The 25404-nt window shown below is 38.0% G+C and overlaps 1 protein-coding gene across 3 annotated transcripts in view; it reads right to left on the reverse strand.

Moving 5' to 3' along the window:
• Positions 1-21017, reverse strand: part of CFAP20DC (CFAP20 domain containing) — a 312336-nt gene extending 291319 nt beyond the window's left edge. For all 3 annotated transcript variants that reach the window (XM_055135696.1, XM_055135697.1, XM_055135695.1), the window contains exons 1-4: positions 20693-21017; positions 18313-18402; positions 14357-14450; positions 2963-3035 (exon numbers count right to left, since the gene is read on the reverse strand). In XM_055135696.1, the coding sequence (XP_054991671.1) occupies positions 2963-3035; positions 14357-14450; positions 18313-18402; positions 20693-20713 (278 nt within the window). In that variant the 5' untranslated portion in view covers positions 20714-21017. The remainder of the gene's footprint in view (positions 1-2962; positions 3036-14356; positions 14451-18312; positions 18403-20692) is intronic.
• Positions 21018-25404: the final 4387 nt, after the last annotated feature.

Genomic DNA, 25404 nt, shown 5'->3' on the forward strand with positions numbered 1-25404 from the left:
TCTCACCCACAGATACAAGACCTCCTCCTGAGCAGTATAACCATCCAATGGACATAAGAGACACAAAATGATGCTGAAAATGATTAAATTCATAAATCAGCTGGCAAGATTCCACTTAGAAAAAGCTCTTGATGTGCTAATGTATCCTTGTGAAACAAAGTGCCTTACCCATTCTGACAATGGAAAATTTTAAAACTCAGATATCCTTCTGCTATGTGACTTTCCAAGCTTGTTATAAAATGTATTATTTAAAATAGCCTGAAGCTACGCTGGTAGAAACACAGTAACACACTAAAGGGGTTGAAAGAAAGTCCTTTTATGAACAATAAAAGAAAAAGCTGTAGTCAGACAATTCATACTTGAGATATATATAAATATATAAAGCAAAAAAAAGTATACCTATGTATAATTTTAGAAACTGACTTTCCTCTTACATAGTATCTGTCATTTCCTAAAAAACCAAAATATTCTGATAATTATTAGCAAGAAATTCTTATGCAAAGTTAAAATTTTTTCTTATCTGAAAAATGCACAAGGTCTTGATAGAGTTACTTAATGTGACCTTTTGTTCATATAAAACTTATTTTGTAAAATTTTAAAAATAAAGCCATTTGTAAGATTTAAAAGTATGTCCACGTAGTGATGAAAGTAAAAAAATCCATAATTATGGTCAACTGAAATAAAGAGCTGTTACTTCCATAACCCATGAAAATGTTTATTATTTATACAATGATAAATTACTATAGGGTAATAAAAGAATAGTCAGCCTGGCTTAAATCAATGGCAATCTTGTTAGAAGTTAATAAATTTTTCCATTTCTGAATAAAGATTTACTTATTCTTAAATTAGTTAGGATAGCATGACGTGAGGCCGGATAGGTAGTACAGGACTTATGGTGCTTGCCTTGCTTGCAGCTGACTCTGGCTCAATCCCTGGTACTGAATATGGTCCCCTGAGCACTGAGGAGTGGTATCCAAGCATAGCCACTCTGGCCCAAAGACCAAAAATGAAGTTAAAGAAACAGTATAAAATGCTAAAGGAAGATGAAAAGCTCAAAAGCCTAGGGGCTTATATGAAGGTTACTTTTGCATAGAAAAGCATTATTAAGATGTTTATCTTGCACATCTTTGATTAAAAACAAAATCAACTACTAACACTCTTCTGCTTTTGATGAATCTCAAAGTATAGGTAGGAGAGATTAGAATAATAAGAGCTACTGGATTTAATTTTACATAAATATCTTAAGCTAAAAGGTAAAAAGGTAAAATTGGGTGGGAAACCATTTTTCCCTACTATCTAATGAAAATAAGTATTATATGATACTGATTCTTTATATAATACTCTGATTCTCTTTAGGGACTTGAAAATGTCTTTCTGTAGAAAAAATATGTATAAAAAGAAAATAAAGCTTTGGTTATGTTACATCACTGTCATCCCATTGCTCATCGATTTGCTCTATTATTATTATTTTTAATCTTGGTGACCATGGCAGATAACAGAAAATTTCAGAAGTTATCTGAGGTTTCGAGTTGAATAAAAGATTTAGAGTGAAATAAAACTATTTTATATAATAATTTAAAAATAAATTGTTCCATCTACCTTTTACCACTCAAGGAAATGAGATTTCACACTGTTTTAGCTAAAATTTATTTTTATCTTCCTATACTAAATAACAATGATCTAATTCACATAAACAAAGAAATTAATAGCCTCAGATTCATATTGCTTCCATTTTAATAAGCCAGCTTTCCCAAAGAGACAGTACAGCAGATAGGGAGCCTGCCTAGCCTGTGGCTGACCTGTATTTGAAGGCTTGCACCCCATCGAGTCCATCAAGGCCCCCACGAGTGATCTCTGAGCTCAGAGCCAGTAATAAACCCTCAGCACAGCAAAGTATAGACCCAAAACAAACAAACAAATACATATATAGCATTCCCATCCTCGTAGTTTTTACTCACATAACCACTATAAATTAGCCTTCATAAATGGAAAAGTTCATCAATTAAAACAGGAAAAATAAAAGTCAAAATTTAGGTTCTGGATAGCTACTACAAAGAAAAAAAGTAAAATGGCATACCTTAATTGAAAGTTTTAAATTTATTCACAAAAGTAAACAACACTTAATTCTATATGTGCATAAATGAAATGTTATTTTCATTACCAAAATAATATCAGACAACATCTCAATTAAAACTTATGTATCTGATTTTTCTTGGACTGGAGTGAGAGCACAGCAGGCAGGGCATTTGCCTTGCACGTGGCCTACCCGGGTTCGATTCCTCCGTCCCTCTCAGAGGTCCAGGGAAGCTACCGAGAGCATCCCACCCACACAGCAGAGCCTGGCAAGCTACCCATGGCGTATTCAATATGCTAAAAACAATAACAACAAGTCTCACAATGGAGACATTACTGGTGCCCGCTCGAGCAAATCAATGAACAATGAGACGACAGTGCTACAGTGCTACATATCTGATTTTTGTTAAATTACCTACTCAAAATGTCATTCAAAACAAATATATTTGAAGTCATTTTCATGTAAACAGGACACACAAATACTTCTACACTAAAATACAAGTTACAAAATAACGTGCTTAAATCAATTTTAAGCCAAACATAGTTTTGAATAGTAGATAGTGAAAATATAGCATTAACTCTCATTTGGACCCAAATCTCAAATGCTTGGATTAATTATTTCTTCAAGAAGCAGACTATTTAATCACAAAACATAATCCTTGATATTTTCTTAAACAGATGGAATTTCTTCCTTTCCCTAGGGAATTGCCAGATTCCAGTGATATCTAAGAAATACGATTAAATTAGTTTAATTACTTCATGTCGACTTGATAAGTCACTGCACTTTAATGCAAAAACTGCCACTTGTAATTAATGACTGTTCATACTGCCTTAATTGATCAAATGTCTAGTGCACATAAAACATTGAAAGAAGTTCTGTATATCTTACAGCAATTCAGTGGAGAAGTCTTGTCCCAGGGGTATGTAAATCTGAAGTACAAGAAACCTCTGGATCAGTCCAACTAGAATGAGAGGGGGAAATAAAGATTCAAATGTCTACACCATTTATATGTGCATATAAACAAATACAACCACAAACCATCAATAAGCTGAAGCTTTTAGCATCTAGCAATATAGTATAGACAACAATAACAGTACCCGTGAATTACAACTATTTATGAAAGCAAAAAGTTGATGAAAATCAAACTTTAACAACAAATGTTGCCTTTTAAAACCCCATCTGTGGGGTTGGTAAAATTTTTTAATGAAAATTTAAAAAATAGTAATTTTTATTTACTATTTTTATTAGGTTGCAAGAAACTGAACACACAGAACTGCATTCAATAGACATATAAAATTGAACTACAGATTCCCATCAAGGCAGTCATAAAAGCATGAGGCAGTTATTTTTATTCACTGACAGTTTTAACTGTACTAAACCATTTAATAAAAAACAATAGATCAAGAAAAACAATTCTAATTATAAAAACTCCAACTGAAGGCTTAAGAATCATAAACAGCTCATATGGCCTTAAATGTGTCCACATTGTAATGGATGGAAGCAACTATTTTGGTTTAAAATACCTTTTTTTTTTTTTTTTTTTTTGCTTTTTGGGTCACACCCAGCGATGCTCAGGGGTTACTCCTGGCTCTGCACTCAGGAATTACTCCTGGCGGTGCTTGGGGGACCATATGGGATGCCGGGGATCGAACCCGAGTCGGCCGCGTGCAAGGCAAACGCCCTAACCGCTGTGCTATCGCTCCAGCCCCTAAAATACCTTTTTTTAAGTTAATACACTTTAATTAATTTAATGCTCTCAAATTAGTAACTGCGATTCCCCCCCCATCCATATTAAAAATATTTGAAGAAGAGGGACTCTTTGGTACTCTTGATAGTGGAAATCTACTTCAGAAATAATTGATTTTATATTACTTCTTTTGTTATTATAGTTTCTTTTCTTGTAATGCTTTGAACTTCTTTTTTTACTTCTCAACTATATGCAACTAAACATCCCTGACACCTATTATCTATTTTAAATTTTAGACACTGTGATTTACAATATTATTAATGACAGGATTTTATGCATACACTGTTCTAACACCATAACTTCCACCAGTATCATCCCAGACAACACAGCCTTCCTCCTCATTCCCCACCACTGTAAGCTCAGTTCTGTTACCCAGTACAATTATGATACTCTTTCTAGATGTTTTAGTTTCCCATCCTTCTAAGACATGCCTATGAGAACCAGTTTTTTCTAAATGGGAACTGTGGGCAGGAAATAACCTTCACTCATCTATAAACCTCTCCTACAAATCTAATAGTAAAAGTTTCAACACAAAGACTTCAAGTCTTCATGTTTGCTATTTTCTAGTTATCCAGACTTAAAAAGTGAATAAACTTAACTATTCTGAGATAAATAGTGTATCACATTTTTAAATAGTGTATACAAAAGACCTTCTGATTTATAATTCTCATGGTAGACTTTTGCAACATTCTTGAACAATTTAGGTTGTACTGTATTTTATTCTAAACATATTTAATCTTATATATTAATTCTAAAATAAAACAATAATAAGTTTATCTTAAAATGATAAGTTTGTAAATGGTTTCAAGAGAATGCAAATATGGAATTAGAGACATGTGCTCTGGAAAATTCAATAGGAATCAGACTCATCTGCATTTATGGAAAAAGCAAATGAAGCAAACCAGAGGTTTCTTGACTACAGAGCAAAAGTGAGATACAAAAACAAGGACAGCCTAAAAAACCGTTCTTAATCTTTCCCATATCTTCCATTGAATCTTCTCTTATCTACCATATTTTTTTCTTGCAGAATGGACTTCGTAAATAGAGCTGAGGAGCACCAATGTATGAAATCAGTACTTACAAAAGATCCCTAGTAAATTTTATAAATCTCACTAACTTAAAATATAAAGACTAATACACATACAGCACTTTTTTATGAACATTTTTAGATATGAAAGATATTTGCCCTCAGAATGAAAACTTTATAATTCAACTTTCTTAGATGGAGAAGCCAAGTTCCCAAAAGGCTTTACTTACAAGATTAAAAGAAGTCTGACAATACCATGGAGTGATTATCTGACCCAAAAGAAGTACTTTAATAACATTTGACATACAGTGATGGCATGTGTCAAAATGTTAAATAAACTTTGCAATATTCTATTTTATAGTGGCCGAGTAAATTGAAACTTACTCTTTATGTCAAATTTATATTTAAGTAATGCTGAATGTGGAACTACTGTTAGTCAAAACAAGTCCACTAAATACATAAAATTCATAAAAGTTTGTCTTTTTTACTGAAGGTTAGTATGGTAAAATACACATATATCAATTTTAAAGTCTTTTCTCTTACTTCACCAGCTATTTGTAACTTGCTGAGCCCTTCTTTTACTTATTTTAAACACACAACTGATTTTTAAATGTTTTTCCAGTTGTTTCACTTTAGCAATTAAGTTGTATACTAACATACATTTCACAAGTATTACAAAGTCCAAATTGTAAAGGCAACTTCAGTATAGTCATCCTTGACAAGTGCCCTGAAAAATTATGACTGATTTCTTTAGTAGCCCAGGCATAGATATAATATGAAAGATATTTGCCCTCAAAAATGAAAGCTTTATAATTCAACTTTCTTAGATGTAGAAGCCCAGGTTCCCAAAAGGCTTTACTTACAAGATTAGTAAGAAGACAGGAAAGAGTCACACCTTCATTGTGGGATATTTTGTATAAATAAAGATTTTGTATAAATCTTCGGATAAGTTAAATAAAACTTGCCTGGATTCTTTTTTTTCCCCCCCTTTTTTTTCTGGCCATACTTGGCAGTGTTTAAGGTTGACTCCTGATTCTGTGTACAGGGATCACTCCTGGCATGGCTCAGAGGACCATATGGGATACTGGAAATTGAACCTACATCAGCCTTGTGCAAGGCAAGTACCCTACCTGCTGTCCTATCCCTTGGTCCCCAATAATCCAGTTTTTTGCATGAAAAGAAAGGTAAGAGTCTAGACAAGGTTGAAGTGATCAAATAGAAGGTAGGACACTTGCTTCACATAAGGCTGACCTGGGTTTGATCCCTGGCATACCACATGGTCCCCTGAACCCATGTCAGAAGTGATCCCTGAGCAAGAACCAGACTTTCAAAAAAAAAAAAAAACACAAGGGAAAGAAAAACCAAAACAAACAAAACCAGGTCATTGATTCTGATTATTTGTGTGGAATTTATCTGTATGAAAATTAGAGCTATCATTCAATACATATTTACTGAACATTAAGTATATGCAGGACTCAAAATTTTTTTAAAATAAGACATATATGGTCTCTTGTAAAAAAGTAAGGCATGCCGAGGGGCGCGTGCACTCGCAGGCTCTCCAGGCAGCTCTGTCTCACCGCCCGCGTTCGGTGCTCTGGAACCGCAGTGTGTGGACTGGATCGGGACAGCCGTTGGCCAAGGACAGGTGAAAGAAGAACGAGGACCAAGCTGGTTGCTGATTAGTTACCGTTTATTCAATCTTCCATCTTTCTCATCTCCCGCACTCCCAGTTCCCTCCTCTCTCTGGATCAACTGCAGCCTCTCTCCTCTCTAGTCTCTCCCCCTACTTCTCTCTCTCCTTGCCCTCTAGGCTACACCCAGCCAGGTAGCAAAATCAACATAAGAAAGCCCTTCCTGAGGGCAAGGCATTCCAAAGCCCTTCCTGACTCTTAAGGTTTTTTTCCTTTCCTTAGTCCAAACACTTATTAACATCTTAATACTAGTTATTTTTGTATGGACATAGCAAGAGATACATTGAGGCTTGCAAGGCAGCTCTCCTGGGAACATCTTGCCACAGGCTCAGACCACAGCACTCAGGCCAGATTAATCATTCCTCACCCCAGCAGGATCCAAATCTAGTTATCGCTGTTTGGATCATGACAACATTTGTCCATGATCAAGCTCTTAACTTACAGTTAAGCATTAGGCACTTTGGCCAGGCCCATCTCCATGCCAGGGTAGCACACAACTCATTGCTTGCCCTGGGTCGGTCTCGTCCCTCGTCGGGACCCTGCTTTTGGGTGTGCTAGGAAGTAAGGGCAGCTGAGGCTTAGGTTGAGAGAACAGATGCCCAGGAAGAAAATATCATGTAGAGTCAAATGACTCCCAGGTTACAAAAGCATAGCATTTGCTAAGTCTTCCTGTGTCCATACAAAAAGGACATTGCTCTGAATAAACTATGCAAAGGACTCAAGGAGAAGAGAAAAACAATATTTACAAGTCAACAGAATACTAAGAAAGAAGCTACAAATAAACAAAGAGGAATGGGAGCACCGTGAAGGGAGTAACCCAATAAACCTAAACTACCTGAGGCTATGCTATCCTACAGTCTCTCTTTGTGAAAAATACATCCTATGTCCATGAAGTAGGTGGTCTAGAATCAATGAAAGCATGCAATCTTGGATCTGCAGAATGAATAAAACAAAGAGTGAAGACTTTTCTAACGAAACAACAATGTACTCACTTGGAAGAATAAAAAGAAATTAGCTGTGCTAATAAGAAAAACGGATAAAAAAAAGAGAGGAAAAACTATTACAGGAGAGGCCACAGAAAATTTGAAGACCTTAAAAGTCTAAAGAGCTGGCAATAGAGAAAGAAATGGGGTGAGAGGGGACTTCAGGAGGCACTTCTGGCAAACAGGAAAGTAATTTAATCAAATAGGCCCTGGAAAGTAATGTAAAATGATATAGGTCATCTTAAAATCAATGAAGAGCTGCTTACACATTCGTTCATTTATTCAACAAAGATTTATTGAATGTTAATGCACAGGGTGCTATGGTGATAGCGATAAGCTATGCTTTAAAACAGTAAGGATATCTGCTTAGTTGAAGAGAGTAAACGGAGAAAGAGTAATAAGAGACCATGGCAAAGTTATCACAGCTTAAATTTTGGAGAAAAGTCTGTTATGTATCAGCTACAGCATGACAGGCAATATTGAAATTAGAGCCACTAATTAAGGGAGTAAATATAGAAGACCAAGCAAGGACTAGGAACAGGGCCCTGAAACATTAGTTGGGATAGAGAAAAGTGGAAGAACCATGAAAAGCTTCTAAAAAGGAAAATCAGTGAAGCAGAAAGGAAACCAGGAGTATGGGCATTCTGAAAGAAGAGTGAAGAAAGCATTTCATGGAGGAAGGTGACAACTTTCTTAAGTCCCGCTGGTATTTTGATAAGATGAAAGGTGAGAACTAGTCAAGAGATTCAGGAATACAGAGGTCACTAAGACCTTAATAAGAGTACTATAAGTAGCCTTCAAAGGGTCTTAAACAAGAAGACATAATGAGATTGAGTTGAAAAGAATACCAAAGTGGGAACAGAGAGAAGTCTGGAGGTAACTTCATAAAGATGACCTCATCCTCCAAAACAGCTATAATGTAGACCAACACAAGGTTTCAGAGATGCTAATCCCAAGAGATGCAATGTTTGATTCAGATGCTACAAGAAAAGGTTTCAAATCAGAACCTCAAACAGAAAGTTCTGGGAAAGAAAGATATGTATATGTGTCGGTTGTTTTCCATATGCATCTCTGTACAATATATTTAAGGGTGAATAACAGAATATTTATTTATCTAGCTGGCCAATAATTTACTCGAGTCTTATTATCAAGGTCAACTAGTTATGATGAGAAAATATAACCCAAATTGATATAGTCTGTTTTGTTTTTTGTTTTGGGGTCAAAGCCAGTGGTGCTCAGAACTTACTCCTGGCTCTGTGCTAAGGGATAACTCCTGTAGTACTCAGTGAGCCATATGGAATTCCAGAGAGCAAACCCAGTTCAGCCATATGAGGTAAGTGCCCTACTACCCACTATACTATCTCTCCAGCCCCATAAAAGAAAGTTTCTTAATGTGGCAAATTTAACAATTTATTAAATACTAAGTATAAATGAGATGCTGAGTTAGTAAAAAATAATAATGGTGAAAGAATCTTCACTGGGAGAACAAAAATCGATAATATCAATCACACTTTGCTAAATTACTCAGTACAAAAAAAGTTATTGATATGTTTAAAGATGCCCAAACATAGTTCAGAAGTAACATACTTAATTTATTTATCAAACTTTTTATATAAGTGCCTAATGTAGTGCAAAACACATATGAGGTACCTAAGGTTAAGTTAGCATGATTAAAGTGATATTTATCCTTAAAATGTATAATGAATATATGATGGCAATTAAAATTAATTTAGAAATGTTAACTGAAAGTCAATGCTCTATTCCAAAGGTATACCATTTGATTTAAATCATCACATCATACAGGTCATTTTATAACAAGTAAAATAAGTCTGAATTTGTGTTATCAAAAAATTCCTAATAACTAATCTTAAAGGCATTAGGACCAAGCAAACAATATACTTCACTTGTTAGAGGCTCTAAAGAAGTCAAATTAACTTTTAATATCAGAGTATTATATAAGAACTTCATTGATAGACTCTTATGTTTCTTTAAATTAAAACTACAATCTTTTCATTTAAGAAATCAATTATAACACATTAAATTTTAGTTTGAAAGTAATTTTGATAAAAGTAGCAAGGGGGAGTGTGTCTTTAATCACAAAGCTCTTGCAAGAAAAGGAATCTTTCTCAATGCTGAAAGTGTAACTGAAGAGACTTGATTCTGTCAATAATATGATCATGTGCATAGACATGGATGGCATTAAAAAGAAGAAAAAGTGAACAAGAACAAAAACAAAACAATACTAGCTTAGAACAAAATCATGTTCCTAAAAATCAAAAGCCTCCATTTCATAAAACCGATATCCCTTAAAAAAGACTGAACATGTCTCAGGTAAGAATGAACTTCCTTGGCTCATCTTAATTAGTTCATTGAATTAGGATAAATGTATGTATACATGAAAAAAATCTTTCTATAAAAATATAATAATGAAAAATCATAATCCTAAAATGTTATAAATTAATTGAAGTTCTTGTAACAATGATTTTCTTTTCTCTTTAAGAAAATATAATCCCTATTTTGTTCTAGAAAGAAACATTAGAAACTACTTTAAAATATATCATCTTCCACCTATAATTTCTATGGCTCAGTTTGATGTTTTAGAAATCTGAAATACAAATAAAGTATCTGGAAGTTGTACATTAACTTCCAGAACCTGTGAACATTTAGAAAATTGAGTTAACAGGGCCTGAAGACAGTGGTGAAATAGAGTGAAAAAAACTCAATGAAATAAACGCCTCACCAAGAATATTTTATCCAGCTAGACTCTTATTCATATTGGAAGGAATAACACACATCTTTACAGACAAACAAGAACTCAAGAACTTCATAGACTCAAAACCATAGTTATAAGCAAAATTAAACAGGCAACCTTAAGACAAGCCCATCAAATACACCAAACTTCGGCAGAAAGATGGGACAAAACCCCATAACAATAATCTCTCTCAATGTTAATGGACTAACTGCACCAATTAAAAGACAAAGAGTGGCAGGCTGGATCAAAAAATTGAACCCAACATTCTGCTGCCTAGAGGAAACACATCTGAACATTCAGCGCAAACACAGACTCAAAAGCACATTGAGTGTCATTAATCACTGTCACTGTCATCCCGTTGCTCATCGATTTGTTCGAGTGGGCAACAGTAGTATCTCTCATTGAGAGACTTATTGTTACTGTTTTTGGCATATCCAATATGCACGGGTAGTTTGCTAGGCTCTGCCATGCGGGCTCGATACTCTCAGTAGCTTGCCGCGCTCTCCGATAGGGGTGAAGAAATCGAACTCGGGTCATTCGCGTGAAAGGCGAACGCCCAAACGCTGTGCTATCGCTCCGACATGATACTATACTAAGAAAATCCTAAAGACTCTACAAAAAAGCTTAGAAACAATAGGTTTGTATAGCAAAGTGGCAGGCTACAAAATCAACACCCAAAAGTCCATTGCTTCCTATATATCAACAATGAAAAAGAAGAAAGAAATATTTTTAAAAAGCAATACTATTCACAATAGTGCCTCAGAAAATCAACTTAACCTCGGAATCAGCTTAACAAAATAGATGAAGGATCTATACAAAGAGGATCACAAAACATCACTTCAAAAAATAAAAGAGGACACTAGGAAATGGAGACAAATCCCCTGCTCATGGATCGGGAGGATTAACACTGCCAAAATGGCAACAGTCTCCAAAGCATTATACAGATTTAATGTGGTCCCTACAAGGATGCCCATGACATTATTCAAAGAAATAGATAAAAAGACTCCTGAAATTCATATGGAACAATAAACTCCCATGAGTAGCTAAAGCAATCCTTGGGAAAAAAGAAGATCGGTGGCATCACCTTCCCCAACTTCAAACTGTACTACAAAGCAGTAGTAATTAAAACAACATGGTATTGGACTAGAAACAGACCTGCAGACCAAGGGTACAGAGTTGAATATTTTCTCACAGACTCTCAAAATATGATCACTTGATCTTAGATAAAGGAGTAAGAAAAGTGAATTGGAACAAAGAAAGCCTCTTCAATAAGTGGTACTGGGAAAACTGGACAGCTACCTCCAAAAAAATGAACTCTGACTTCTGTCTACCACCAGGCACAAAAGTAAAATCAAACTCGATTAAACACCTCAATATCAGACCTGAATCCTTAAGATACATATGGAAAAATGTAGGCAGAATACTCCATGACAATGAAGCTAAAGGCACCTTTAAGGATGAAACACCAATGACCAAGCAAGTAGAAACAAACATAAACAAATGGGACTACATTGAACGAAGAAGCTTCTGCACCTCAAAAGAAACAGTGACCAAATACAGAAAGAGCCCACAGAATGGGAAAAATTATTTACTCAATACCCACCAGATAAGGGGTTAATATCCAGGATATACGAGACATTAGTAGGATTGTATATAAAAACTTCCAAACCCATCAAAAAAATGTGGAGAAGAAGTGAACAGAAACTTCGTCAAATAAGAAATCCAAATGGCCAAAAAGCACGTGAAAAAATGGCTCTATATCACTAATTATCAGGGAGATGTAAATCAAAACAACAATGACATATCATCTCACATCACAGAGACTGGCACACATCCAAAAGAGTTAAGAACCAGTGCTAGCACAGATGTGTGGAGAAAAGGACTCTCTTTCATTGTTGGTATGAATGCCGACAGGCCCAATGTTCTGGAAAACAATATGGGCGTTCCTTAAAAACTAGAAATTGAACTTCTATATGACTCAGCAATACCACTTCTGGGAATATATCCCAGTGGTGCAAAATAGTACAGCAGAAATGACATCTGCTCTGTATGTTCATTGCAGCACTATTCACAATAGCCGAAATCTGAAAACAACCCATGTGCCTGAGAACAGATGACTTGTTAAAGAAACTTTTGTATATCAACACAATGGAATACTATGCAGCTGTTAGGAAAGATGAAGTCATGAAATTTGCATGTAAGTGGATGGATATGAAGACTATCATTCTAAGTGAAGTAAGTCAGAAAGAGAGGGACAGACATATAATGACTGCACTCATTTGTGGGATATAAAATAACATACTATGAGACTGACACCCAAAGACAGTAGAGACAAGGGCCAGGAAGACTGCTCCATGATTGGAAGCCTGCCTCATGAACTGCGGGAGAAGGCAGCTGGGATAGAGAAGAGATCACAAAGTCAATGATGGTTGAGGGATCGTTCAGGGTGGGAGAAGTGTGCTGAAATTAGAGAAAGGAGCAAACATGATTGCCTCTTAGTATCTGTATTGCAAACCATAATGTCCCAAAGTAGAGAAAGAAGGAAGGTGCCTGCCACAGAGGCAGAAGGTGAGATGCAGTATAGGTGGCAGGAGGGATACTGGGAACATTGGTGGAGGCATGGGTGTTCGATCATTGTCTAACTGAAACTCAAACATTAAAGCTTTGTAACTATATCTCATGATGATTCAATTAAAAAAAATTGAGTTAAAATAAGAATCACAAACCAAAATTAAACTTCTTCATAGTACCTGGTACCCATTATCAAAAAGTGTTCTGGGGCTGGAGAAAAAGCTCAAGAGGCTAGAGAATACGATCTGCATGCAGGAGAGCCAGGTTTGGTTCTTGACAGTGCAGTCTTCCAAATGCCTCCAGGAATAACTCTCAAAGAACTAAGTCACAGTAGACCCGAGCATTGATGGGTGTGTACCCCTTTATATACCCTCAAAAAAAAGCCCCAAAATTTTCTTAATGAATGAAGGAATAAACAATAAATCTTAATGGCCACTATCTACCACTTTGTTGGCAAAATCATTTGAAATCTGTAGTTTAAAGACAAAACGAAATTGGTAAAAATCTGATTCATCATTTAATCTGTTTCTTTAATCACATCAATTTTCTTAAAATTCTAATTTGGTGAGAGGCCATTGAATTTTTATTTTAACCTCCGCTTTGCTGTATCTGGGCTTCTGATCATTATTTTAAGTTCTCTCTCAAAATTACTTGTGCTTTAAAATGCTGATTCAAATGTCCAAAACAAAAGCTGAAATCTACTCTTTGTATTTTTGTCATATACATTATTAGTACCTATATTTAATAACCACTTTTGAAGGCATGTAAGCTGAAGTCACTAAATAATACCTTATAAAAAATTTACAAAAATAATTTCTCACAAATGAATTTTCTGTAACTTAGGGATCTTTAAGTTCATTTTATTTTTTAGTCAAGGGTCTCACACATGCAATGCAACTATCATACAACTGCACTACATCCTGGGTCCTCCTTGAATTTATCATCATCATCATCATCATCATCATCATCATCATCATCATCATCATCCCGTTGATCATAGAATTTCTCGAGCAGCAGTCTCAGTAATGTCTCCATTCATCCTAGCCCTGAGATTTTAGAAGGCTCTCCTTACTCATCCTTGAGTTTATATTAAATTTAAATATATTACTAAAAGATGTCTTTATGAGGAACAACTTCAGTGTGTTCATTTATAAAAAGAAGTATTTTTTAACTTCAAAGAGTTCCTAAATGTGAAATGCTTAAAATGTCATTGGTATATAGTTAATGCTCAATAAATATTGCTATTTTAACTAAAGGCTATTATATACCTTGTAAATATTCTGTAAAATATTACTTTATCTCTAACAAATAGGTGAATACTATTTGTTAGAAATAGATGAAGACTATTTATTAGAAAAGTCTGGCCTAAAGTTACCTAAATTATAGACTAAATGTAGAAATATATATAATTTACCTCAATGAATGCCAACAAAAGTTAAATATGACTGTGTATAAGAACTTAAAGAATAAGCATAAAATGTTCAACTTTGATATTACAAAATCTTACTTACGGATTTGTTTAGTCTCCTTTGGTAACTGAATTTTGTTTGTTTGGCTGCTGCCTTCCAGGACAAACACAAAACTTTTAACTTCTTTATCAAACTCCTATAGAACAAAAATGAAATCAGTGATGACTGAAATATATTTTATTTTACTTCATTATAAAATCACAGCTGTACAACCACAGAAAGAACGTCCAACATTAAAAGTCTCTAAGTTCAGACTCTGATGATACTTTTACCTCCACGCTTATTAAAAAAAAAAAAAACCTGAAATTTAGAAGCCATATAAGATACTCAGCAACTCCTCTATTATATCAAGACATAATTCCAACAAATAAACTCAGGGATTTCCAAGCTACAAGTTTCAAGTTCTAGCATTTAACAATTCTTTTAATGTGCTTTTCTAATACCTGAGACTGAACATTACTCCCTATTAAATGAATCATTGGACACAGCATTTCTCAAACAGAGCCATAAGACCTTCTGTTGGCCTTCAGATATTTAAAGGGGCCATAGGTAAAAATCACATAAATGAGGGGCTATGGCATGAAACTTGGGGATAAATGGTAAGATGGAAGGGGTTCAGAGAAAGAAATCAAGGTCAGAATGGGGCCATGGTGGGGAAAATAGTTTGAGAAACACAGATATAACCTATGTATGAAAATTCCATGATTCAGGCCATAACTCATATAGGATTAGTCACTGCCTTATTTAACTAGTACTCTAATCAAGTTCTATTTGTTTAAAAAGAAATAGAACACTCTAGAAATTAAATGTTCCAATTAAGTTTATGTTAATATCTAAGGCAAGGTTAAAATAAAACAAACCTGTTTTGTTAAGATCTCTTACTCTGAGAATCCATGTTCTATAAATCGAAATGTTAAAATTACTGTTTTTTTTAAATATTGGAGCAAATTCTCAATTTCTAAATATAAAGACTCCTTTGCACAGAAAAATATTTCACAGATTCTCCCACTGTTCCTTTTTATATATTAAGAAATACATTTTAGCTAATGACTGCTAAGAATTAAATGTAATTAAATGAGTACTTTATCCTTCACAATAGCTTCTGTTACATATTTGAAATGAACACAGACACTGAATATTTTATTCTATCTATATAAAATCTGGGAATACACTGAAAATTTTTTTCAGCAACCGTAATCTTTAACATCGTACTTAAAAACCTGCATTACTGGGGCTGGAGCGATAGCACAGCAGGTAGGGCGTTTGCCTTGCACTTGGCCGATCCAGGTTCGATTCCCAGCATCCCATATGGTCCCCTGAGCACTGCCAGGGGTAATTCCTGAGTGCAGAGCCAGGATTAACCCCTGTATATTGCCAGGTGTGACCCAAAAAACAAAACAAAAAAAATCCTGCATTACCTAGCCCCTACCTAATTTTCAAACCTTACCTCTCCCTTTTTCATATTCTTAGCCTTCCTTCAATTTCTTGAAAACTCTCATTTTTTTCCCTGAATAAGGACTGTGCACATTATATACTGTGCATCCTTTTGTATAAAATGCCTATTTCCTTTTGGTGCCTCAGTAGCAATTAGAGATCAAATAACATTTTCTTGGCAAAGGAACAAGTCATTTATGCTCACCATGCTCTAATTTTATCATTTATTAGATGGGCATAAGGGCTTCTATCTTTTTTTTTCTATTTTTGGGTTATAACCGACAATGCACAAGGATTACTCCTGGCTCTGCACTCAGGAATTACTCCTGGCGGTGCTCAGGGGACCATATGGAATGCTGGGAATCAAACCCAGGTTGGTCTCGTGCAAAGCAAGCAAACACCCTACCTGCTGTGCTATCGATCCAGCCCCCAAAGTGCCTGATCTTGTGCTTATCCCACAGTAAATACTCAATAGCATCTTTAAAAAAAATGTCCATAGAACAAAGTCCTAGAAAGGTATTTTTCTCTCAGTGGTATATGATATAAAAGAAAGAGTTTAAAATGAGGATGGATAGAAAGTTCTAACCCTGGCGACATCAATCTGAGATAATTTCTGGCTAATAGCATTGGTTTTCTTCTGTGAAAGGAAAATGAAGAATTTTGACGAGTAAGGAGTACCTGTTCAGAGTGTGAGTTGGGAACTGGGTTAATAATCGTTGGTAAAAACCTGAAGACAAGAGAAATAATCGGGGCTGGAGCCATAGCGTGGTGGGTAGGGTGTTTGCCTTGCACAAGGCCAACCTGGGTTCGATTCCAGCATGCCATATGGTCCCCCGAGCACCGCCAGGAGTGATTCCTGAGTGCACAGCCAGGAGTAACCCCTGAGCATCATTGGGTGTGACCCAAAAAGCCAAAGAGAGAGAGAGAGAGAGAGAGAGAGAGAAATAATCATCTCAAAGTCTAAGGAAAGAAACAATAGAAATTTTTTAGTTGCTCATGTTGAACTTATAGAATTAGCAACTTGAGAGGTTATAAGTGTTTCCTCCAAATACACTAAGAATCCCAAATTTAGGTTTAGGAAAGACAGATGACTAGGGATTCAGAAGACTTTGCTCTTCCTTAGGCAGACACAAGTTATAGGACCTAAAGTTATTCAAAGTCTTGACCTGGAAGTTATTCCAATTATGGACAATGGATTCTGGACTCGAGAAAACTGGAAGATAAAAGAAAAAATATAAAAATAAATAACATGGAAAAGTTAGGAAATAGTTGGTGGCTTAATGTCTCAATTAGGATAAGAACAAGAATAGTGGGTAACTGGGCAGTTGTGCTCAACAGCTGAAGCCTATAGTCAGAGAAAAATGTATCAATGCCCTATTTCATAATTTCAGAGTTCTACTGTTTGTTGTGATAAGACACAGGTTGTGAAAAAAAATGGTTGCTAAAATGGTGTGTAACAATAGCAAGAATCTCGAAACAAAATGAGTGCCCAAGAACAAACAACTGGTTAAAGAAACTCTGGTACATCTACACAATGGAATACTAAGTTGCTGTTAGGAAAAATGAAGTCATGAAATTTGCTTATAAGTGGATGGACATGGGGACTATCATGCTAAGTGAAATAAGTCAGAAAGAGAGGAACAGATATAGAATGACTACATTCATTTGTGGATTATAAAATAACATACTATGAGACTGACACCCAAAGACAGTAGAGACAAGGGCCAGGAAAACTACTCCATGGTTGGAAGCCTGCCTCATGAACTGCGGGAGAAGGCAGCTGGGATAGAGAAAGGATCACTAAGTCAATGATGGTTGGAGGGATCATTCGGGATGGGAGATGTGTGCTGAAAGTAGATAAAGGCCTAAATATGGTGGCCTCTCTGTAATATGCATTGCAAATCATAATGCCCATAAGTAGAGATAAAGAGGGAAATTGTCTGCCCTAAGGCAGGGAGAGGAGTGGGGCAGGGTGGGGGAGAGGGAGGGATACTGGGGACATTGGTTGTGGAAAATGTACACTGGTAGAGGGATGGGTGTTCGATCACTCTATGATTCAAACTCAAACATGGAAGTTTTGTAATTGTAGCTCATGGTGATTCAATAATAATAATAATAATAATAATTTTTAAAAAGTACACTGGTGGAGGGATGGGTTTTAGAACATTATATGACTGAAACACGAAAGCTTTATAACTATACCTCATGGTGATTCAATAAAAATTAAATTAAATTAAATTAAAAAACCTAGGAAGCAAACTAAAAAAATTAAATGCTTTGTAAGAGGTTAAAAGAGATGAAAAAATTTCTTAAAAATGAGAAACTCAGTACTGGGGAAGAGTTTTGGACATCAGCTAAACAATAGCAGGCCTTGCCATTCAGAGAACATAAAGAGCAGAGGAACAAAAGTTTTTAATAACTGAGAAGTGGCTGTAACCAACAATATCATATGAAGGTTTCAGAGTGAATGGAGGGGAAAGACTTGAAATACGATCAAGTCCTCTTGTTATAATCTTTACTCACACTTCTTTCCAGGATTTATGTGTGTAGTTTCTAACACTTACTTTCCAAATTACAGATGGACTGCCAAGGATCTTCCATTTGGCTCCAGGATTTTTCCCCTGAGCACTAAAGATTTCAACAAACGCACCACCCTAGAAAACAAAAGTTAAATATTTTAAATAAAATGAAAGATAATGCTAAGAAAGAAATTACTATTCTCCACATATCTATAACTACTGTTCCAGGAATCTGTCAATTAAGTTGATCTAAGATGAAATATTATCTTTGTTATTACTCCTAGTTTATCTAAGCCACCACTGTTCTGATTTGGGTTACCTTGGATTAGCAGTTTAGAAATTTATTTTTATTTATTGTTTTATTTTTAGAAGAGGAAGAAGACTGGAGTTTTTGGTTAATAAATGAATAAATATAAGGGCAAAGTTTTTTTAAAAAAGGAATTTATTTTTAAAGCATGACAAACACTAAATAAACTGTGCTAAACAAAATTTACAATCTCTAAGTATGAGGTACGACCCAGACTATAGGAGTTTAAACTGAACTCTTATGCCAAGTTTGAAAGTTCTGATAATTACCTCTGACTATAAGTTTTTAAGCCATACTAAAATGAACTCTTATGCCAGGCTTTGTTACTTGTTAACTATGTGACTGTGACGATGGTGTCACTTAACATCTTGATTCTCCAAATGGGCTTCTGGATTACAAAGAATAGTAAACACTGATTTCAAGTACAATATCCTGTACATAGCAAGGGCTTGATAGTGCTAGCAATAATTATTCAAATATTGAGCCAACTGAGTAATTCAGTACTGGTCAACATAAACGCTTAATAGCAACTGTGGGAGGGAGTAATTTTTATTTTTAGCATTTTTATAAGAACTTTATATCTATTTAACACTAATTTAGAGAGCTATAAAATCTATATAAGAAAAAGGAAGATTCATACCTAACAACATATTATTGAAAACTCAAGAACATCATGGAGGGACACGCTTATTTTACTCAATGCCCATGAGTTTTAAGTATGAGGAATTAATATGATAATCACTAACAGATTGTTGCAAAATATTGAGAATCTGAAAGTAGAACTGCCTAAGATTTTCTACTACAGTCTGTTTGAATAATAAACAACACACGAGCAAGGCTAATTTTTGTAAATAATTTTTAGCTTCATAATTGTTCTCAGTAACTTACTTTTGCATCCGTGTTTTCCAAATCACTTGGAATTGAGACACTGAATTTCTAATTACATGGCTAGTATGAATAAACTCTGGATCAGAATTCCTATCGCTTCTGAGGTCAGGCTACCTTTAAGTACTAATACATTTGAGGCATTGTTTTTGGAGAAAAATTCTTAGATTAATTAGATAGAAAACTTTTTTCTCCCCCGCCCCCTTCTAGAATTCTATGTCGTAGCGGGCACGGCGTTTTTAAAAATAACTACACTTTATATTAAATGAAACTCTCTAAAATGGTTCTAACATGTACGAGCATTAAACGGGAGAAAGGAAAGTAAAGAATACAAGGAAGACAATCATAGACTGGTGGTATGTATTTGGTAGAAATGACAGAAACAACAAAGAGGTGGGGAGACTAGTGTACTGGCACCAGCACGGCGAACAGAGTACTAGAGTGAAAACTCAAAAAGAAGTACCAAGGGCAGAGCACAGACGAGGGCCGGGAAAGGCAAGGAGGGAGATGTCGAGGGCAGGAAAGCGGGTCCAGCAGAGAATAACTCGGGGCACTCAAGCTATCCTGGGGTAAGAGGCGGAACCCAGCCTCCCTCAGAGTTATCTCTGGGTTATTTGCATCAGACCCAACTGGGGGCTGTTAACAAAGGCAACCCTACATCTACAGCAGTTCAGATTCACGGGCTCTGGGGGGCCAGAATCCACACTTTCTCGAGTCCCCAGCGTCACCCGAAAGCAGCCCAGTGTGTTTACTCAGACACTCAGCTTGGAGAAAAAGAACTCGTGCAGCCCCAACTCGTGTTCAGTTCCTTTGCGGCTGGAACCCATTCAGGCGTTCCGTCCTTCGCTCTCTTCTCAGGAACCGCTGGGCTCGGCGTGTGCAGCCAGAGTGCGCCCCCGAGTCACTAGTGAAAACTCAACATTTACGGGCCTGGCCCTGAAGGAATGGGCTGGGGACGAGACAGTGTCCTGGCGGTCAGCGCCGCTCAGGCCAGCCCCGCGGGCTGCAGAAGCCTTCCTCGCGCGGGAGACTGAGCAGAGCTCGCCCTGGCGGGTTCCTCCTCTCCTCTGGGGGTTCGGAGCACTCCTCCATTCATTCCTTCTGACCCCGAAAAAGACCTTTTTTTCTGGGGGGGGGGTGCGTGTGGAGATGCACGTGCCCTCACCCCGAAGACGCGCTCCCTCACCCCCCACAGGAGAGAGCGAGACAGGTCGGAGAGATCTTTCGGGTTACCTGGTACTCATTTTTGAACATTCCCGCAGGGGGCCTGGGGCTGCAGGGACACAAGAGCTCCAGGCTTCCCGAAGGGAGTGGCGGACCCTGAGGGCTGGCAATCCGCGAGCGGGAATCCCGGGCGCGGGGGAGGAAGGGCTCGGCGCCACGGCCCCACCTCGGGCAACCGGGTTCTTCTCGGCCCCTCGTCAGCTGCACCGCCAGTCCCCGCCCCGCACCATCGTGGCCCCCGCCTCCGGGTCGCCGGGCCTGGGAGGGATGCGGCCGGTCCCCGGGGAGTGATTGTGTGCGTAACCTACGTGACAGGACGCCCCGGCGAGGAGACGCCGACAACCGCCCGCTCGCCGGGGAAAGGCGGGCTCGCTCCGCTCTTCGCCCCGCCCCCGAGTCCCCTCAGAAAAGGGCGGGGCGGAGCGACATTCCGGCCGCGCCCATTGGCTCTCCGGAGAAGCGCCTGCGCCGCTCGCTGTCGCTCGGGATTCTCGCCCGAGGGCTCGTATGGCTTGGCCGTGACGTCGGCGTTGCCCGAGCAACCGAGGGGATCTTGGGGATACTCTGCCTGTAAGCTGAGCTCTATTCAGGGCTTCACCTGCATCTGCAAAATATATTACCTGGTTTCATGTCTGCGCTAGGTGCTGAAGTCTTGGAGCTCTCCATTTAGACTATCTTTGGTGTGAGCACTAAAACCGGAGGATGGCTGAGGAAAAGTCCTGGAATCACGAGACCTTCGCGTGCCTTTGGTTCCAAGATTCCCAAACGTGGCTTACTCAGATACTAGGGACAGTTTGTCCCTTTCATTATTTAACAGTGTCCGAGGAAGTAGGAATATTGCTCAAGTTAATCACACAAGTTAAAAACAAACAAACGAACACCCAAGGTTTTATGTTAAAAACAAGTACATATATAATGGGTCTAGGTGCTCTCAAGTTTAACTTTTTGGTACTTCATTTAGTTTCCCTGTCAGAACCACACTTATTTGGTGGAAATTGTTGACAGTTCTTGGCTAAGGAGTTATTCTTGGCTCAGAATAACTCCAGAGAGCAATAAATAATGGAGAGCCGATAAATAATGGAGCTGCTATTGAATTAAGCATTGGATAAAATCTATGACTTTGGTTTATTAATAACCACCATTCTTTGAACTAGTGTAGAACCAGTAGACCACTTGATCTAGTCTTGACCTAATGTAGGTCAAATGGTTCAGTTTAATGGAACCAGTAGACCACTTGATCTAGTCTTGACCTAATGTAGGTTTAATGGTCCTGGTGAGTAAGGATTAGTCACCAGGGTTCACTTGTATCACCTGTCTTCCCATTGATCTTCGATTTGCTCGAGTGGGTGCCAGTAATATCTCTGTCCCTGTTGCATGCTAGGGTAGCCCAATAATATCTGCTCACTCCAGGAACAGGAAGAGCCTCAAACCGTTTATTCAGGGTTTTGACGAAGAAGTCAGCATCTCGTTGGTGGGGGACCACTAGGTCTTTTGATGTCCCGTGGAATCCAGTAGGTAACAGCTCTAGTCCAGCGGCCATCTCTGAATCGCATTCATGTTTGGCCTATCTGATTTTTGATGTCTTGGCAGACCATCGAAGGAGCTCGGAACTCTAGATTCCTTCTCTCACTTGAGTGAGACGTGATACTCCTAGCATAGCTCTTTTGATTCCTCCTTGGGATACCTGAACAGCATTCTCATCCTGTTTGCGTAGGGCCCAGGTCTCTGAGGCATACATTAGTGCAGGATGAACGGTGGAATCGGAAAGATGTGCCCGGAGTCGGAGGTCCTTCATCCTCTTAATCACCTCTTTGACCCTCTTGAAGGCGTTCCATGCTGCTCTCTTCCTCCTGCACAGTTCTGGCGCAAAGTCGTTCCTCAGGTTGAGTTCTCAACCCAGGTACATATTGCTGCTGCATTCGGAGATGTTTGTTCCATTGAGAGCAAATGGAATCTCAGGGACTAGTTTGTTTTTCATGAGCATCGTCTTGTTGAGGTTGAGCTGCAGTCTGACATTTCCACACTCATGGTCGAAGTCGGCCAGCATTTGTGCCACTTAGCTAATGTTTGGTGTTATGAGAACGATGTCATCAGCAAAGCTGAGGTGGTGTAGTTGCCGACCGTCTATCTTCACTCTCATTCCTTCCCATTCCAGTCGTTGCATGACATTCTCGAGGGTGGCACTGAAGAGTTTTGGTGAAATGGTATCACCCTGCCGCACCCCTCTCTTTACATCAGTGATCACTTCCTTGTAGAATGGTGAGATCCTGGTGGTGAATCCCCAATACAGCTCGCAGAGGATCTTGATGTACTGAGTTTGAATGCCCTGTTTGGCTAGGGCTTTGATGATCACTTCAGTCTGAACAGAATTGAAGGCCTTCTTTAAGTAGATGAACATTAGACAGAGCGGCTTCTTGAATTCTCATGAAACTTCAATGAGTTTGATCACTGTGTGGATATGGTCAATCGTGCTGAATCCTTTTTGGAACCCAGCTTGCTCACATGGTTGTCCTTTATCTAGTGTTCTGCCTATTCTATTCAGGATGACTCGAGTGAACAACTTGTAGACAGCAGACAGCAGGCAGATTGGGCAATAGTTGCTGATGTCGTGGAAATCTCCCTTCTTGTACAACAGAACAATCCTGCTGGTTTTCCACTGGGATGGAACCTTGCATTCAGACAGGTAGCGTGTGAAGAGCCGAGCCAGTGTATTGATGAGTACTGGCAGCAGATTCTTCAGGTGTGCAGGTCTGACCATGTCTGGACCGGGTGCTATATGCGTCTTTACTGATGAAATGGCATGTCGGATTTCGGAAGGGAGGACGTTGGGAAGGACATATCCATCCTGCAGAATTTAGTATGTGGGCAGGTGGACGTGGCTGTCAAAGAGATCCGAGTAGAAGTCATGAATAATCCTCTCCATTGCCTTTCTGGAAGATATGATAGATCCATCAGGATGTCAGAGGGCTGTAGGTGGCGAAGGACAGGCAAGCCTTGCGAATACTTTTCCTGGCTTCTGCCGCATTGGCCAACACTGCTGTTCTTCTCTCTTTGAGATCTTCCTTTATCGCTTCTCTACACAGCTTTTCGAGCTCAACGTTAGCTTGTGGTTGTCTGAGGCTTGCACCAAACCACTTTGACAAATGAACTTGAGAGTTTACAAAGACAGGCGTCTAATTGTGGCTTTCTCACTCTCAGCATTCTTCGTGCAGTCATGGAGGTGCTGAACCAGTTGATCGTATTCATTGTTGATATTTTCAAGGACGACATCTTCCCACATTGCTGCAATAGTGTCAAAGAGCTCCAAGTTGGTGGTCATTCGGGAGTTCTTTTTTTAAACTTAAACTTTGCAGACCTTTCTCCCTGCTCTGTGAAGTAGAATTTTGCATGAAGGAGATGGTGGTCCGATCCCATCTGGAATTTTGGGGCAACAGTGACATTGGTCAGGCAAAACCTTTGATGAATATGTTGTGGTCAATTTCATTATGGAACATGGGTTAGTCACCAGGGTTAGTCGCTTTTAAAGGTGAGACTATTAGGATTAAGAGTTGATTAGGAATTTATTCAATGGATAAATATTGAGATTCCATTGTGGTTGAATCTACTTCACCTAAAAGTCTCAAATATTTTCATCCTGCCAATTTGTTAGACCTTATGGATAGTATGTAACAGATGAGAAAATAAATGCTTCCTAGGCCTGCTTATTACCCCAGACCAGATAAGGAGTAACAGTAGAACTGTCTCATATCTGTAAATTGCAGGTTTACTTTGGATTTCAGTTGATAACTAGAGCTCAAACCTATATCACAATATTTTTTGTAAGACACTATTCTATAGACATGGCCTCTTTCTCACAGGACTTTCTATGTAAAGAAGGATAAAAACATTCTCCCTTTATGAATGCCATTCATTTATTTAACAATTAATTCTTAGTAATGCAATATAGCCTATACGTTATAAGTATGGTAAGAAATAGATGTACAGGGACAAGCTCCATTTTCGTGGAGTTTACCGCTTAATGCAGTGAGACAGATAATAAGCAGTGAACAAACAAATAATTACAACTTGTATAATTAATTTCTGTAATTAAATAATTATAACTTGATAAATGTCATGAATTCAGTGATAGGGAATAATTACATGGATTAATTATATTAATTTTCTGTGGCTGTAGTAGCAAATTTTCACAAATTGAGTGAATAAGGACAACAGAAACATATTCTCTCAATGTCTTGAAAGCCAGAAGTTCAAAATGAAGATATTAGCAGGATGACACTATTTTTTGCTTTTTTTTCGGGGGATGGGGGTAACACCTGGCATTGCTTAGGGATGATTCATGGCTCTACACTCAGGAATCACTCCTGGCAGTGTTCAGGGAACCATACTCGATGCGGGACTCAAACTCGGGTCAGTCACATGCAAAGCACATGCCCTTCCTGCTGAACTATTGCTCCAGCCTAGGATGGCACTTTTTAAAGATTTTTTATCCAAAATAATGTGTTCTTTGCTTCCCCCAGTTTCAGTAGTTGCTGGTAATCAGTGATCCATGTTTGCATTCCTGTTATATCTAGCCCCTATGGTAACACTTACCATTTGACTTTATTGTGTCTTCTCTTTTTTGCATTTGGGGGTTTTGTTTAGGGATTTTGTTTTTGTTTGTTTTTTTGCTCTCTGTTCTCCCTCCCTCTCCCCCTACCTCCCTCCCCACCTCCCTCCCTCCC

This window comes from Sorex araneus, chromosome 4, assembly GCF_027595985.1.
Source record: "Sorex araneus isolate mSorAra2 chromosome 4, mSorAra2.pri, whole genome shotgun sequence".
In the NCBI taxonomy this organism is placed as follows: domain Eukaryota; kingdom Metazoa; phylum Chordata; class Mammalia; order Eulipotyphla; family Soricidae; genus Sorex; species Sorex araneus.